This window comes from Nicotiana tabacum, chromosome 17, assembly GCF_000715075.1.
Source record: "Nicotiana tabacum cultivar K326 chromosome 17, ASM71507v2, whole genome shotgun sequence".
NCBI classification, from domain to species: domain Eukaryota; kingdom Viridiplantae; phylum Streptophyta; class Magnoliopsida; order Solanales; family Solanaceae; genus Nicotiana; species Nicotiana tabacum.
Window position 1 is genome coordinate 88,310,491 of NC_134096.1, and position 16,578 is coordinate 88,327,068.

Here is a 16,578-nt window from a genome sequence, read left to right on the forward strand (position 1 = left end):
GGACTTATTTGGGTTCTTCTGAAGAAAAATCCATCTATTGTGTCATTATTATTGATTAGCCACAGTATCTGAAATTTTTTGTTATCTCCATAAACCTTTGGCTAATTACTGGCTATGAAGATTAAACTCTCTGAGTTTAGGATGCTGAAAGGACTATTAGTATATTAGATCGTTTGTTCCTTGATTGCTAGCAGTACTATTAGATTATGCTTTGTGGTCTCAGTAAGACATGTCTCATTGTTGAAAAATGAATGAGCTGCAGCCCTTCATGTACGATGTATCATGTAGGGGTCTGTTTCCTGATGGTGTTAATTGCCTCTCCTTTTGGCTTTCTTTGTTTTCGGTGTACACTTTTTCTCACTTTTCTGTATACGTGTGAACCCAATGCAAGGAGTGAGGGTTCGTCTTGGAACCACAAGATTTGGTGCTGCTGCTGTGCGAACACATATTTATTCTTGATGTTGTAGTTCATGGCTTGTCTAATTTGTGTGTCATTTTAGGACTTAGTTATTAAAATGCAGATTGTTTTGAGGTTGAAAATCTGCTTTTATAAATTATTTTCACCACCAAACAAGGCTCTCTGCATCTAATTTGGATAACGGTGCTAAAACCTGAGATGACATATGTGGTTACCTTCCGAAATCTTAGAATGGCTAGCCGGTAAAAGATGGATGCCACCTCAACATCGGCTTGTCATCCTTCAGTTAGGACTATAACTATCCGATAAAATGGAAGAGTACTTTTTTTTTTTCCGTTTTCCATCACTATTTTTTTTCCCCTTGTTGCCAACGGAATACAAAGAGGGTGACTCCTCCGAGAGAGGGGAAATGCACTTCCACCAAGCCACCAGAAACAAAGAAAGATAAGTGTAATCAACATATGATATTATGTGGCTCTCTTCATTTAGTTTTAGAACAATAGGGTATTGGCTGGAGAGAAGGGGGACATGTTCCTTACAACCCCCCACCCCACCCACCCAACGGAAATAATGACTACGTTGACGGCAAGAATCAAAGTTAGAAACAAGTCGTGGGGTGCACTAATAGAGCTCCACTTGAATTCCAGTGATAGTGAGAACGTATAATTTTATATTTTTCCTCGTAGAGGTAATCTGCTAAATAGATAGAACTGTAGTTTATATCTTGAGAAGAAAAAAAAAAAGACGTGTGCAACTCAATGCGCGTGACTAGTGCCTCATGCTTTAAAAATTGTCGGTTTGATTAAAAATAAATTCATTGTTGATAATCTTTTAGTGAAGGACTGAATATGAGTACAAGTTTGTTCAATTTGATACTATGATTTATTGCCTCTTTAATTACGTGATTGCAACTACAATAATAACACAATTATCATCCCAAGTTTCTGAGAATAAGTGAACAACCAAATCAGAGCACTTGAAAGACTAAACTAAATTAGCATAAGATCTGATGTAAATGCAATATATGCATAAAAAGACAAACTTTCCTGAAGTTTGAATCTTTATCAGTTCGTGAAGGAGATTGATCAAACAGTACATGGTCACGGAGTGTCACTTGTCACTAAGTGTTGAAGTAAAACATGTGGGACAGAAAAAGAAGGTCCATTCTCACTTGGTGAGAAAAGAGCGAAAGCTTAAGGAACGTTGTTCTTATTTGATCGCATTCTCAATTTCTCATATCCATTTTGGATTCTGAACCTAATGTTGTAAAAAGTGTGCTTGTAATCCCGCTATGAGATCGATTTTCCAGCTTCCATTCTTGCTGACAGATGCCCACGCGAGGCAGGCTTTAATCCCAACACTTGAGTTTCACTTCGCAAATAGGGCGGAAAAGTCCTTTAAGCTTATTTAACTGGATAACTGGCTACTTTTCAACTACTATATTAAAGCTGGTTATATTACAAAAAATAAGTTGTCTTAAAAGTGGCTACATGGTATAATATAAACAATAGTTAGGATTCATTTCGATTGGAATTTAGTAGGCTAGACCGCTAGAATCAATGTCAGTAATTGACAAAAAATTTCTTTGTACTGTCCGTAAGAAAAAATAATTTGGTCTCAAATGGATCGTTCGCCTTTTAATCTCTTGATCCTTTTTGTAATTTTAGCTAATAAGAAGAATTACCCATAAATTGGATTTAAAATCACAGTTTGCCAAAATGTCATGAATAAATATGCAACACAAATTCCATGAAGCGCCATAATTCAGAGAAAATGTCATAAAGAGGTGACATCTTCTAACATAAAGAGAAGAAAGGAGTCAATGGGTCCGGGAAGACGTGAAAGACAAATTATGATCCCGTGTTTGGGTAAATAAGGATCCTAATTGCCACATAAACAAATCTTTCACAAGAAACAGAAAATCATTCTGATAGTCCACCAATATATCATATATCCTTTATTTAAACAAAGGTGCTAGTTCTGCACAGTAAAAAACAAACCAGATCTCAGACTAAAAAAAAGGGCAGCCCGGTGCACTAAGCTCCCGCTATGCGCGAAGTCGGGGAAGGGCCGGACCACAAGGGTCTATCGCACGCAGCCTTATCATGCATTTCTGCAAGAGCCTGTTTCCACGGCTCGAACCTGTAATCTCCTGGTCACATGACAACAACTTTACCAGTTACGCCAAGGCTCCCCTTCAAACCAGATCTCAGACTATTAGGAGACAAAAAAGTAAAAAGGCAAAAATAGAAACTGAAAAGATAAAAAGAACGGACCAGAGATAAACCTCATTCGAAAGTTAAGTACCTTGTATCAGGAAAGCAATGCACTCCCCGTGGCTTTTACTTCTGATATAGATTGATTGCCCGAGAGGAATGGAAAAAGTGCCAGTTGGATTTTCATATATATGCTTTAATAGCCGATACAGGTCTATCTCAATTTTTCATACTGTATGTACATGGGGAGACAGCCGCTTATGAGAGATAAGCTTCTAATGTTCATAATTAAACCAACTGCCCAGGAGAGAGAAGCTTCTAATGTTCTTAATAAAACCAAATGCCCAGGACCCTATTATAGCGATGGACATGGGGCTGCCTACTTGATGAAGTAAAGAATCACAGTTCATTGAAAGGACTAATATTTTATTAAGGTCGGTAATGAAGAGTATAATTCTGCTAGGCATTGGAAGATCCAATTCAGCAACTGTTCTTTAGGTAGCTCCAAGAGCAGTTCAGCCTGAATAAGACACATCATTAGACAAAGCCACTTAGATATGGAAAACTTGCCTTTTCACATTAATTATATTCCAATTCTTATAAATGAAGAAAATGGAACCTTAGTGGATTATTATAGGCATAGCAAGGTAGTAAAACTCAACAAAACCATACCTTTATTTGGCCATCTTCAAAAATCAGAGAATTCTGATGAACATCTGAAGTTGCTGAATCAGTTATCAATTTGAAAACCTTTTTCGACATGTTTGTTTTCATGCCAACCATCTTTCCTGAAGCATATATGCTGGTAATTCCTAAATCTGCTGCCATTCTTCTGACATAAAGCTTCTTCAATAGGATTTCCATAGAGTAAGGTTCTTTGCCATACTGACGCCTCAGATTTTCCGTAAATTGCATTAAGCTGAAAATGTCCTTTTCAGCTGCTTTTTCAGCGCCATTAATGATTTGCATGGGGTTCTCCAAATGATTTATGTACTCGGAAGGAAGATGAGGGTTTATATTAATATCAAGCTGAGACAGGAAGTGAGAATTTTAAAAGGTTATACACATTTATTTGCAATTGCCAATGAAAGTAGCAGATAAGCTATAGGCTATATCTTTAACAATTGGATGTTACAAAAGCAGATTAACTTTAAATAGGAGGCACAACTTCATACAAGCTATTTGTAGAACCACTAGTCTAAAGTTCCTATATGAAGCTGTTTCCACGTGCCTAGGGAACCAACGGAGTCATGCTCAACATTTTAGCTAACTAACACGGCTTAACAGTTACTCCCTCCGTTTCAATTTATGTGAACCTATTTCTTTTTTAGTCCGTGCCAAAAAGAATGACATATTTCCATATTTGAAAACAATTTACCTTTTATGCAATGATTTATAGCCACACAAAATATATGTGCCTCATTTTACACCACAAGTTCAAAACTCTTCTCTTTTTCTTAAATTCCGTACCCAATCAAATAGGTTCACATAAGTTGAAACGGAAGGAATACTAATTATATTAGTTATGCTAATTTTGGTATGTACATGACTCAACAGTTACTAATTCCAGAACATAATTTTTTCCCCTTTTCTTGAGCCGAGGGTCTATCACAAACAATCTCTCCACCTTCACTAGGTAGGGGTAAGGTCTACATACACACTACCGTCCCCAAACCCCACTTGTGGGATTACACTTCTCTGCGTACACACAACCCTCCCCAGACCCCACTTGTAGATTTACATTGGGTCTGTTGTTGTGTTGTTGTAAAATTATTCATTTTTAAGATTTGAATTACTCTGGTTGACATTCTAACCAATCATTAAGAAATTAATGATTAATGACAGTGCCTCAAAAGAGCAGCAAGCAATAGGTATTGGGGAGTGGAGACACAACCGCCGACATATAATGGATTTTGTACTCGAAAAACATTTCAACTTATGGAAAATATGAGAGCATTAAATACCTTCATTGCATGGTAAGGAACTGATATTACACGATGCTCATCAACCTGGAATACAAATAAAGATAACAGATCTCATTACAATTTTCTTTCATTTTGAGAGGTACAATACTGATCCATAGATGTATCATCTATATCTATACTATATTATACTATATTAAAAGCAAGAACCCCAAAAGTGAAAAGTTAAATTACTTTAATACCCCTCTTATTAACCTAATATCCTATTTAATAATAATAATAATAATAATAATAATAATAATAATAATAATAATAATAATAAAAAAGCCTCCAAAGAGACCCAACGCTCCAAAGAGACACCTTATGTGAAGCCAATAATTTTACACGCTTAGGAAGCATATTCTCAAAACTGTCGTGCAAATATTTTCATGCTGTTTCAACATTTTGGACGAAAGGATGCAAAATTTGGATGCAACGATTCTCGCCAATGCTACGACATTTATCCAAAGGATCGTCCTTCTTTATCATAGTTTATTATATCCTATTTAGTTATTTCAAAAAAATAAAAATAAATAAATAATAATAATAATAATAATAATAATAATAATAATTAAAAATAATAATAATAAAGCCTCCAAAGAGACCCAACGCTCCAGAGAGACACCTTATGTGAAGCCAATAAGTTTACACGGTTGTCGTGCAAATATTTTCATGCCGTTTCAACATTTTGGACCAAAGGATGCAAAATTTGGATGCAACGATTCTTGCCAATGCTACGACATTTATCCAAAGGATCGTCCTTCTTTATCATAGTTTATTTTGAGGAAATAAAGTAATATTCATGGAAGGCAAAGTCAATTCCAAAGTGAATAAACAATAAAGTGACAACAAAATCGGGTTCTTCTTTCTTTACTCTATTCATTCTTTAATATTTGTTCTTTGTGATTTATGAAATTAAATATGTATAAATATTAGGATGGATGGTTATGATCTAATATGATTCTTCAATTTATGTGTATCGTGGTCTGATTCAACAAATGATTATGCTACTTCTTTGAATCCTTTTTGTTTTCTATTTCGCTTTCATTGTTTTCCCCTTGTACTTGACAATTATAAATAAAGTAGAAACTGATGAGATAAATAATTTAGGTTCTAATTCTATTTAGAGCACAGACAGAGTGCGAAACTTGAAAACATGTGTATAAGCCATGTAATTGATTCTTTGATTTAAAATTATGAAAGGCAAAGATATTTCCCCAGAAATCGAGATTCGTGGCAACCACAATATTTCTTAAGAGGCTGCACAAGCACTAAGTGTTGCCACTTGGTATAATTAGTAAAATTCTTTCAACCTTTCGGTATATATAGATGCAATACACATCTCACTTTTGATGACAAAAAAAATGGGGGAAATGATTTGATGGCGGCCGCCAACCTGCGGCATATGATATTTGGGATGAAGTTCTTAGATTGTTGAAGAATAGAAAAGAAATTGCAGGTAATATCTTAAATAATGCTTTGGATAACATCTTTCAATAATCTAGCTACAGATTCCTTTTGGAGTTAAAAGTTGTAGTTTTGTATAGATAGAGTTAGAGCAATTTAAACACTTGAGGATCAACGCTACGTACGGTAAAGAATAAACTACGCAAATCTAGTGATACATACTGAAACTTAAGATTTGTATTTCTATTCTACATGTGCTTAAATGATTTAAATACTTAATTGGATTTAATTTTGGCTGATTGATATATTTTAATTCATAATAGTAATTTGATTATTCAATTAAACTAGGGTTTGCCAATTATTCATAAGTAAAAGTGACAATTTAATTTTTGAAAAGACAAACAATATTGAAAAAGTTACAATCAGGTAATATATTTCGTTTACTATGAGTACATGGGCGATGGATCTTTTTGTCGTGACATTTTTGGCTTTGTTTCTTTTACATAAACTTTGCTCATTTAGTCAACATCATGTATATGAGGAGGTTTTACTCGGTAATAGAGTTACTCTGTGCCTAAAGTTAATCGTTTGTTTGCAAAGTTTGCCGTCTGCTTGGAACAAACTTTCAGATATTGGTGTTTTATTAGAATGAACGTTCGTGTTTATCCCAAGAAAATTCAACTTTATCCCCTTAAAAATCAAGGATATCTTTTCAAATTTGTCTACAAATAATACTTTACGATAATGATAAATAACGCATAGAGTCAAACAATTTTTAATTATAACATGTTTTGTTACATGACCAGTATGTTTGTACCTCATAAAATCAAAATAAGTAAACGAAATCACATGTTTGTACGAAACTTATATTTTATAGTCTTCATGTATAATTATTTATTAAAACCTTTTATTTTGATACATGACTCGACATACACGTGCAACGCACGTGCCGAGAAACTAGCAATCTCAAAATAAGGGAGGAGGATAGCATGCAGAAAGCAATGCTAGCTTAGGCACAAACCAGTCAATTTTATCTTTGTAACTAGAAATAATGGAGTAAAAGGATGACGGAAACAGACCTTTGACAAGCTTTCAAATAGCATCTCAAAGAATAGATCAATGCCCACATTGCCGACATCCCCTGTCTGTTGCTCGCCAAAAATATTACCAAATCCTCTAATAGCCATGTCTCTTTCTGCAAGCTGAAAACCCTGGCCAAGTTCACAGCACTCTTCAAGAGCAGCAAGCCTCTCCTAAATTGTCAAATAAATGGCATGTTACAGCCATAATAAAGAAAAATCTTCCGCAAATAACTTCACACAACGTGCATATCACAGAATTTGTCCTTGATAAGATAAAATTAGAACCCTTGTTCTGTTGGAAAATACTGCAACATTACCAAAATAAAGGCAAGATGACAGAATATAAGAATCATCTCCTACATATCTTATTAATAGAAGTATATAGAGGAAAGAGAGCATACTAGTGCATGGTCAGAAAGAAGTGATTTGTCAGGATAAAATAAGTGTGCATGAGCTTCCTTATCCGCCCGTCCGACCCTTCCACGCAACTACAGTAATCAAAGAGGGAGTAGGAATTAGAAGGAATATCAAAGTCACAGCACCTAGCATTCCAAGGATCAATAACCACAATCGCTAAGAATCTGCAAAGTTAAGATATGGAATTGTCAGCAGCACGTCATCATGCCCTGATTAGCACATGGTAAAAATATACGAGTCTCATAAATTCCGCTCAAGGACATCTGAATTGCAAAAACTACAGTATCAACAGAAGCTATTAAGAGAGAAGGGGCCAAATTTTGAAATGAAGGGCTGAAAATCTTTGACCAATCAACTTTAGTAGTAAATACAATGAAAAGGGAAACCGGGAAAGAGAAAAAAGATGCTTCTTCATTGGAGTTTGAAATCACTACATTATTTGAGTTGAAGAAATCGATTGGCTTCACCTCAGCTGCAATAGCAGGCCAGGTGGTTCCCCATGGTCAATAAGAGAACCAAACCCCAGAGATTCCTCTTGAAAGAAACAATAGAAGACTTTGCAATACCACAAAAGGCTGATTCAACCACATTTGTTCTCATAAGAATGAGCTTGGCTGAAATGCCACAAGGAAAATAGCACTATGTATGCTATTGAACTTCGATGTAATCTCAAGACTACAAGGAGGTTACAAATACTCGCTGTCCACCTGGAGGACCAAAGTTTGAACTGACTAAACCCCAAGCTACCTAAGTTATCCCAAAAGGTAAATTTTCTCTTTTAGCACCATCAATCATCTTGTATGATTTATCCCAAAAGGTAAATTTTCTCTTTTAGCAGCATTAATCATCTTGTATGATTAATCAGGTACATTAAGGAAACAGGGAGATTCTGTATTAATTCAGAGCTGCGCTAACAGCACATGCTGTCAAAGAATATCTTATTCATCTACAATTGAACAAAAGGTTGTATCAAAGTAAACTACGCTTTCATCACTTATGCCTAAGAAAATTCAGTAGGTAAAAACAAATGATCTGCCTCCTGGTTTCAATGTCACTTATACAATGTATGAAGGAACTACCAATAAGAATGGAAGACAAGACGACAACAAAAAGCTTTCTATTTGTTTAGGCAAGAGAATGTAAAAACCTGATACAATTGTGCAAGTCCAAATTGCTGAACATCTTGAATGATGATTGTATTTGCATTTTGAATATCAAGGCCACTTTCTACTATGTTTGTACATATAAGAATTCTAATGTCTCCCCGTGCAAATCTTTCCATAGTTTCCTCAAGCTGTTTTGAGTATTGCTGCCAAAAAAGATGAAATGGCATGTCAGACCACTAGAACTGGACAATGCAGTGTAGATGCTATGTAAGTATGAGTTCATATCTTTAGCGTCAAAAGACTGAATAAACATGAATATTCTATCAGTTCCAGAACTTAAAGCAAACTCAATTAATCCCACAATTACCTTTCCATGAGCAATAGCTATTTCAACATATGGGAATGCTTGTTCTAAAAATTCCATAACATCTTCAAGACCTGCGAATAATAGACAAACCCATGTAACTACAAAGAGTACAATGGATGAACTTCAGCAAACTGCTCTATAGCATGGCCACCAAATTACATAATGCTACTCACAATTAATGTGCGTAAAAGGCACAGAATGCATTACCCTTAATGCGGGGCAAGACATAAAAAACTCGGCCACCACGGTCCAATTCATGCTTGATAGCTGTTATTACTTTGTCCTTGCTGTAAGCTGAAAGATGTGTTCTTATCGGAACTCTCTCAGGAGGTGGTGTTGAGATCATACTGTTTGAGTGGGAAAAGAAAATGGGGGCAGCCATAAAGCAAAACAGTCAAAAAATTGAGCAGGCAAAGTGTAGAGTTGAATGTAACTTCACAATTGGTCAAATCTAGCCAACATTGACAACTGCTAAATGAATGATACCCAATTTCAGCTGCTGGAGGTGCCCAACAGTATAGTGGATACTTCATCAACAGCCAGTCAGGGCTTTGATAAATTGAAACAAACCCGGTGGTATTACCTAGCGTCACGAAATCCGGTTAATGCTAAATAGAGAGTTCTTGGAATAGGCGTTGCTGAAAGTGTAAGAACATCCACTGAGGTTTTAAATGAAGCAATCTTCTCCTTCTGTTTTACACCAAACCTCTGAAAAGACAAAGAGCAATTCAGATGGAGATCAAATATGAAGAATCGGTCATAGGGATCCTATCAAAACCTTTCATATATACACACACACACAAAGAGAGAGAGAGAGAGAGAGAGAGAGAGAGAGAGAGAGAGAGAGAGAGAGAGAGAGAGAGAGTAGTCTGTTTCCGTCTCTCTCTCTCTCTCTCTCTCTCTCACACACACACACACACAGAGGAAGGTTCATGGTTAACTATCTTCTTCAATAAATTTAATTTACTATCCATTTTAGTAGATAATGAGAAAAACTTATTTCCATGAATAAATGTCATTTACTTCAATAAACTTATGTCATTTACCTTCCGTACTTCTTTTGTTAGACTCTGGTGTATAGAGATACCAGTCTCCTTCTGTAGCTTGTGACTTATGATGTTCCGGGTTTTGGGAAGACTGTGTATTTATAGAGTATTGGTTATCGTACATGCCGAGCGGCATTGTTACTAGTTATTCAGTTATCCACTGCTGTTAGTTGCCAAGTTTTACTTTCGTTTTTGTTATATTTCCGCAATTTGTTAGGCTTACCTAGTCGTAGAGACTAGGTGCCGTCACGACGTTATACGGAGGGAGTTTGGGTCGTGACAGCTTAGATGCTTTGCCCTTGGTTGTTATATTTTCCTTGAATAAATAAGGTCTTGTATTCCATATTCCATGTTTTAGTCGTAAACATCGGATAGAATGGGTTATCCAATTCGTCACTCAATTGGCAGAGATCATAAAGGGTGGAGCCATTATCTACGTCAGTAATAAGTGGTCCTTACTATTTTGATAGGCAGTCCCTGGCCAACTATCAATCTGATCCTGGACTCTACACTATTTCACTTGATGCAAGGAAAATTGATTACTCCTGGCACTACGAAGAAATGTTTGGTTAAAAGGACAAAGGTCAGTGCAAAAACCAGAATAGTTCATTGCTACACTAGGTCCAACTAGCCAGATAGATGCACACAATTTGCGGCAGAGATAACTATAAGACACCACAGTGCTTAACTGCCTTTTAACCAAAGACCAAAAACACTCATGAAGAAGAAAAATGACAACCTTTTTATAGCTATGGACTGTCCATTTCATACGATTCCAGTTGTTAATACTTTATGCATGAGTCAAATAGAATTTGCATACAAAAAAATAGGTCCATTTGCAACAAATCCGAGTATAACTGAATGAACAGATGAGAGCCATTAAAACCTTAATGTCAAATCCTACAAAACAATTGGATCATCTCCACAATGCATGACGTAATTCATCTCATGCTGTAAATATATCAGTCTGTGGTTAATATGAAAGTTATAGATTAAAGATTCACAAGACACAAATGTGCCTCCTGAACTTCCTAGAGCAGCATATCAGCTAAAGCAAAGAATAGAAATACACTAATACAGAACAGCAAAGAGAGACTTAATAGACCTGAGTTCCATATTTTCAATGCGGATACGTTCAACATATAAGTCATGATCTTCTGCTTCACTGTTGATCTCATCGTCTTTTTTGGGATCCTTTTTGCGCCGTGAACTTGATCTCCTCGAAAATAGTCTATCAATCCTGGCAGCATAAGAACCTAAGAGTGCTAAGACACAATGCATTCACTAAAACATTGAAAAAAGGCCCAAAACAGAGGCAAAGTGGAGATGAACTTTAGAATTCTATCTTCACATTTTCACCAGAAGGGTTCAGAAAGTTATAGGAACTTCATTTCAAGTACAATGCAAACAGTAAACAGGTTTTTACTATACTAAAGTATCTAAAAGTCACTTACCTTGTTTTTCTCAAAATCCATGCCCAAGTGCGTCCAATAATCATGTCCACTTTTTCCATGAAAAAGTAATCAGTAGTCCTATCAATTCCAATGCCGCGTCGAAAGATTACATACTGGAAAGAAAAGGTACGTATATAGAGATTCAGTGGCATGATCAAACTCTTGACTCTCATCCTTTTCCCTCGAGAAATATATGTTCATATTACACATTGATATACTTAATAAATTTCGAGGTAAAACATTGATATACCATATAAGTTGAACAGCTCAAATACAATATAATACATCCATGATACTATTTGCAGGTTCAAAAAGATATAAGTGACAACACGTGCACAAGTCACTCTTTACCTTTGTTGAAGCTTGTGTGCACTATTACAGGTTTGAGGAGCAGACCTTGAACAATGATTAATCTTTTGAAAACTAGCAAGAAGATGAGAGGATAAAGATTCCAGTTTGTGCTCAGTCATAACACACTTTTTTGAATCCGTGGTGAAAATAAAAATCTTTCATCAAAGAAAAAGAAGAAAGGGCCAGTAAGCACAATATAACTCTAAAGTTCTTCGCAATAAATGATCGCATACTTTTGCTTGTGTTTTATTGGAGTGCAAATTCCTTCTTGCCAAAATCATGGGCAGTAATGGACATCCTGACACCTAAGAGCTAATGTTGTATAGGGACAGTGGTTACTTCAAGATTCACTTTAAACAGCCAATCATACTTGCTGCAAAGCAACAATGAGATAGGGAAATAAATGGACACCATATGTGGATATCAAGGATTCAAGTCGCATTCTTGAACCCCAAACAATGCAAGGCACCAACAAAAAGCAGATTGGGAAATATTCAATTTGGTGAAAATTTCATAAATACAACCAGAAGCTACACTTGTCGACCTAGCATCTGGGAGCCATTAACTTCATACCAAACGTTCCAGCAAAAGTAAAGGCCTCATTTCAAATTGTAACTTGAAGCTACACTAAGAGATATACCTTGTCAGCAAACTCTGGAAGGTCCTCATGAGGATGCTCTGCAAAATACTTCTCTAAAAGTTTTTTGTCAAGCTGCATCCAGGAAAAGGTAGAGTGAATGCATAGTGAAATGACAAAATGGAACTATATCAAGAGAGCCAATAATTGTCGGAACCAAATTATATGCGGAAGCAGCTGGTTAAGAACCTTAGATTCATCAACAGTGATTGGAAGATTTAGAAGATACTGTCCTGAATGTGCAACATCAATCTCTTCATCACTAGCTATTTTAAAATTGCTTTTGTGCATAATCTGCATCAGCATAAGAGAAATGATGATAGAAAGTGGAGAATGAAATAAGGGTGCCAGAACACAAATGTCATACCCATTTCCCTTAATCCTCCAGCTAGATGTGGAAAAGCATTCAGAATTCACTGCACTTAGAGTTTGATGCAAGTTTAAAATCCATTACAGGCTTGGCCTCAATAGCATGATAATGCAGTGCAAAATAACGGAAAACGACTTTAGCGATAAATGAATAATATATAGCCGTTCCCCATGCTTGAAAATAAAGAAATATCCCCTTCCATTTCGATTTTGCAACAAAACAGCATAAATATGCGAAACTTTCTTATTGTAAGGCTACTCCTTATGATTAAAAATGGGAAGCATGTGTTAGAAAAAACAAAGTAAAAGAGAAAAAAAACAGGAAAATGAAGGACGAAGCAACTCCCACTCCCTGAAGACAAAAACCTCGACCTCTTACCTTTCACCTCACTGGTTGTCTCCCTCCCCTGAGAAAAAACAATTATTCGCTATGTCCCAATTTATGTGATGCACTTTCCTTTTTAGTATGTCCCAAAAAGAATTATACCTTACTATATTTAAAAAAAAATTAAAACTTTCCATTTTACCCTTAATGAGATAATCTATAGCCACAAAAATATCTATGACTTGTTTAGACCACAAGTTCCAAAAGCTTTCTTTCTTTCTTAAATTTTGTGCCCAGCTAAACAACATCACATAAAATGGGACGGAAGGAGTAGTTTTTCCTCTCAATTTAATCCAATAGAATTTTCTTCCATTTCAGTGGAGATCTTACACTTAATAACTGATGCAGGATTATATCTTTTGTTATATTTTTATTTCCTAGGCTCGGGAAGGAGAGGATAGCATGTTTTCACCTCCGCTGGGGATTTTCTTTTGAAGGTACATAAATGTCAGGGCCCTCATACAAGGGTTGTAGATCGAAAGTATTCTAACTATCTTCTTTTTTTCGGGTAAATTGTTGAGCCATGGGTACACACATACACAAATATATAGAGAGAGATATCTTCATATAAGCAACTGCAGACTATAAATATGCACACACAGAAGACAGATATGAGATTGGATTTTTTATCAAATTTAAACTGGAACACCAATATCCCGACTAAAGATACGCGGATACAATAGAATATAGCAGCTGATGGTGTTACTGAAAGGTCCAACACGGGTGCTCAAAGTCCACTTGGGCAAATGCGGCTAGGGAGTCAGAAAGAATGAGATGGGCGACGGACTTGCCCTACTGTCAGAGCTAGTGGTGTGTTCTTGAGATGAAGGCTTAGCATTCACCACCTTCCACGTTTCCGACTTTCTCTTATTTGAACTTTTTAGATCAGTCAACTTGAGTAAGCAACTTGGGCCAAGGGATGAAACTCAAGTCTCTAGCTCTCAAGTATACTGAGTAGGCAACTTGGGCTTGCATGTTATACATATTTTTTTAACTAGTATACTGAGTAGGCAACTGGGGCTTGCATGTTATATAATGAATCCAAACAGCCCATATAGCTGGCTCAGGTACCAGAGGAAAACAAACTTTAGATGAAGCTGCAGATTTTTTACCTGAAACAAATATGTCAAGAAATTCTGTTCAAGAATGTCAATCTCTTCTGGAGATAACTTCTGTTGTTCCAATTTCTTAGCCCCGTTCACAGGATCAAACAAAGAGTATAATTGCTGCAATCAGACAAATATTATTGATCAAAACACAATATCAACATCAGCATATTATATTCATTTGCAGCAGACTGATGAGAAAAGATGTCTGATCAAATAAAAAGTAGCATAAGATTATATTACCATGAGATCCTCAAATTGTAGAAGATACCAAGCATGAATTGTGTACTCAACCCTCTTGCAAAGCTTCAGAAATTCAGCCCGGTCAGAACTATGTTCTGGGCAAGGAGGAAGGTCGGATCATTAGAACCTCAAAAAAGACTTTTACTTAAATAACCAATCATAAAAAAGCACTAAAGGGACTAGAAGCACAGATATTCATGCAGCATTTTACAGTTTCAAGAAAAGTAGATTTTCTGAAGAAGAAAAAAAGAGTGGAAATGAGCTGCCAAGACGCAGACATGATTTACGTATATCCAGAAGGAAAACTTGTTTCTGTTAAAAATTCTAAACATATAACACGTCAAAGCTTATCAGTGAAGGAAGGGTTTTGAAACCTTTTGGGGATTTTGATCCATGACCATCAAGTGTCTCCGTAAAATTCACATGGAGGGTGTACAGGGTCCCCCCTTCTTTTGAACTGGGGTCTCCTCCTTTTGAAATGTCCAGCACTAATTTACTGCGTTGTTTTTACTGTGAGTAATACTGTTACTTATCTATCCAAAAAATTACATAGAGGGAAGTCGTTTCAAAAGCTTACAATTTCTTGAAATCCATGAGGACTTGATGAAAAGATGGAAGCCTTTCTATTTCGGTTAGAGTTTATATGCTCGAGTGACCGTGTAAGGAGAAGTGTAAGATTTAGACAATTCACGGTTATAGAGAAACCCTTATTTGTCCTAAAAGACAATTTATTGAGTAGTGGAATGAAACAAGCCAATGGAGCAGAATGATAATGAGAAAATCACATAACCAACTCCAACTAGTTATGAATCAGGGTGGAGTTGCAAAAGTAAAATCTCTATTAAGCATCTAATTTCTTAAATTCAAGAGATTGTGAACTTCTGAGTTGAGTGAAAGTGACTTACTCTAAGAAAGTATTTAATGATAAAACTCGCAATTGAGATAAGTCAAATGGTAAACCTTGGAAAATAATCTAATTTAATCTGGGAAAATATCTAATTCACACAACAGTAAATCTAATTAATCTGGGAAAATAATCAAGGTCAAATTGTCTGCTTTGTCACAATACAATTAGAGTGCCTCAGAAAACAACATTAAATTTTGCAAAATTAAACCATTAAGGGGGTTGCTGTTTACACGAAAAAAGCTAAAACTCAGACGTCACCAAAACTATGAGATCGTGTAAAGTTAGTAACATTTTAGGTTTAAATTCATGGCACGCAATAATTGCTTGACATTCAGGAGAAAGACAAAAAAGTGACTGCCGTTCCCTATAGAGTCTAGCGTAGAAAGTTGTATTATTTGCTTCAAAGATCTCCTCTTGGAGAAAGAAGCATTGTTTCCTTACACTGCCATTTTCTATGGTCTAGTATAGGAAGTTCTATTGTTTGCTTTAAAAGTCTCCTCGGATTATAGCAGAGTTGTACTTGTGCTAGTCAAATTTGGTAGTTTTTTCCACAGAAGTAACAGAAAGTGAAAATATCAGAGATATTATCCAATTAAATTAGAGGAGAAGAATTGTTTCAAAATTCAAACAACTGATCGACCACAAAATAGAGAGGGAAGAAAGAGTAGCCGGTTGTTTGGGAGCATCCAATTTTTACCTATAAGGTCGGCGAGGGCCATGATGAGCCTGGGTTTGAGGACTGGAATAACAGACTCGCGCTCCAAACGGATCACCTCTTTCTTCTTCTCCATTCTAATTCCCCCCGTCTTCCCAGGGCACAAAGATTCCAAAGATAGAAACAAGGGCAATGCTCTATCCAATCGGTGTTTTTGTTAAAAGTGTAGTAAGTGACATTTAAGGAATAAAAAAGGTGTAACGGTAGAAATCAATCAACCGACGAAATGAAGAAGCATTGCAAGAGACGTTCCTTCCAATCTTTCATTTAATTAGTTGTGTTGTGGGTTACTCAATTCTAATTTAGTTTTCCTTTTTTTATTAAAAATACATATGAAGCGTGAGGAAAGTGAGAATGAGGAATATTAATATGCCAATTTACTAACTTAAAA

The 16,578-nt window shown here is 36.0% G+C and overlaps 2 protein-coding genes across 2 annotated transcripts; both read right to left on the reverse strand.

The window, feature by feature from the left end:
* Positions 1–2,783: 2,783 nt before the first annotated feature.
* Positions 2,784–12,543, reverse strand: LOC107776834 (ATP-dependent DNA helicase At3g02060, chloroplastic-like). Its single transcript, XM_016596770.2, has 12 exons — positions 12,466–12,543; positions 11,475–11,587; positions 11,126–11,138; positions 9,558–9,682; positions 9,182–9,321; positions 8,975–9,045; positions 8,649–8,810; positions 7,486–7,572; positions 7,082–7,255; positions 4,599–4,643; positions 3,307–3,663; positions 2,784–3,154 (listed from the first exon to the last, which is right to left on the reverse strand). The coding sequence occupies exons 1-12, from the start codon at positions 12,541–12,543 to the stop codon at positions 3,053–3,055; spliced, it is 1,467 nt and encodes a 488-aa protein (XP_016452256.2). The 3' UTR covers positions 2,784–3,052.
* A 45-nt stretch (positions 12,544–12,588) lies between these two features.
* Positions 12,589–16,403, reverse strand: LOC107776828 (uncharacterized). The gene is made up of 4 exons (XM_016596763.2): positions 16,170–16,403; positions 14,566–14,660; positions 14,329–14,442; positions 12,589–12,756 (listed from the first exon to the last, which is right to left on the reverse strand). Exons 1-4 carry the CDS (start codon positions 16,261–16,263, stop codon positions 12,589–12,591), a joined length of 471 nt encoding a protein of 156 aa, XP_016452249.2. The 5' UTR covers positions 16,264–16,403.
* Between the last annotated feature and the right edge of the window lie 175 nt (positions 16,404–16,578).

Bases quoted from the DNA above. Each gene is read 5' to 3' on its own strand.
- LOC107776834 (XM_016596770.2), bottom strand. From the start codon at position 12,543: ATGCAGCTTGACAAAAAACTTTTAGAGAAGTATTTTGCAGAGCATCCT. The intron at 11,588-12,465 runs GTATATCTCTTA...TTTTCTTTCCAG, and splicing joins TTCCAGAGTTTGCTGACAAG to TATGTAATCTTTCGACGCGG. The intron at 4,644-7,081 runs GTCTGTTTCCGT...TTTGTATTCCAG, and splicing joins TATTTGAAAGCTTGTCAAAG to GTTGATGAGCATCGTGTAAT.
- LOC107776828 (XM_016596763.2), bottom strand. From the start codon at position 16,263: ATGGAGAAGAAGAAAGAGGTGATCCGTTTGGAGCGCGAGTCTGTTATT. The intron at 14,443-14,565 runs GTAATATAATCT...GTCTGATTGCAG, and splicing joins TACAATTTGAGGATCTCATG to CAATTATACTCTTTGTTTGA. The intron at 12,757-14,328 runs GTAAAAAATCTG...ATGCTGATGCAG, and splicing joins TCTTGACATATTTGTTTCAG to ATTATGCACAAAAGCAATTT.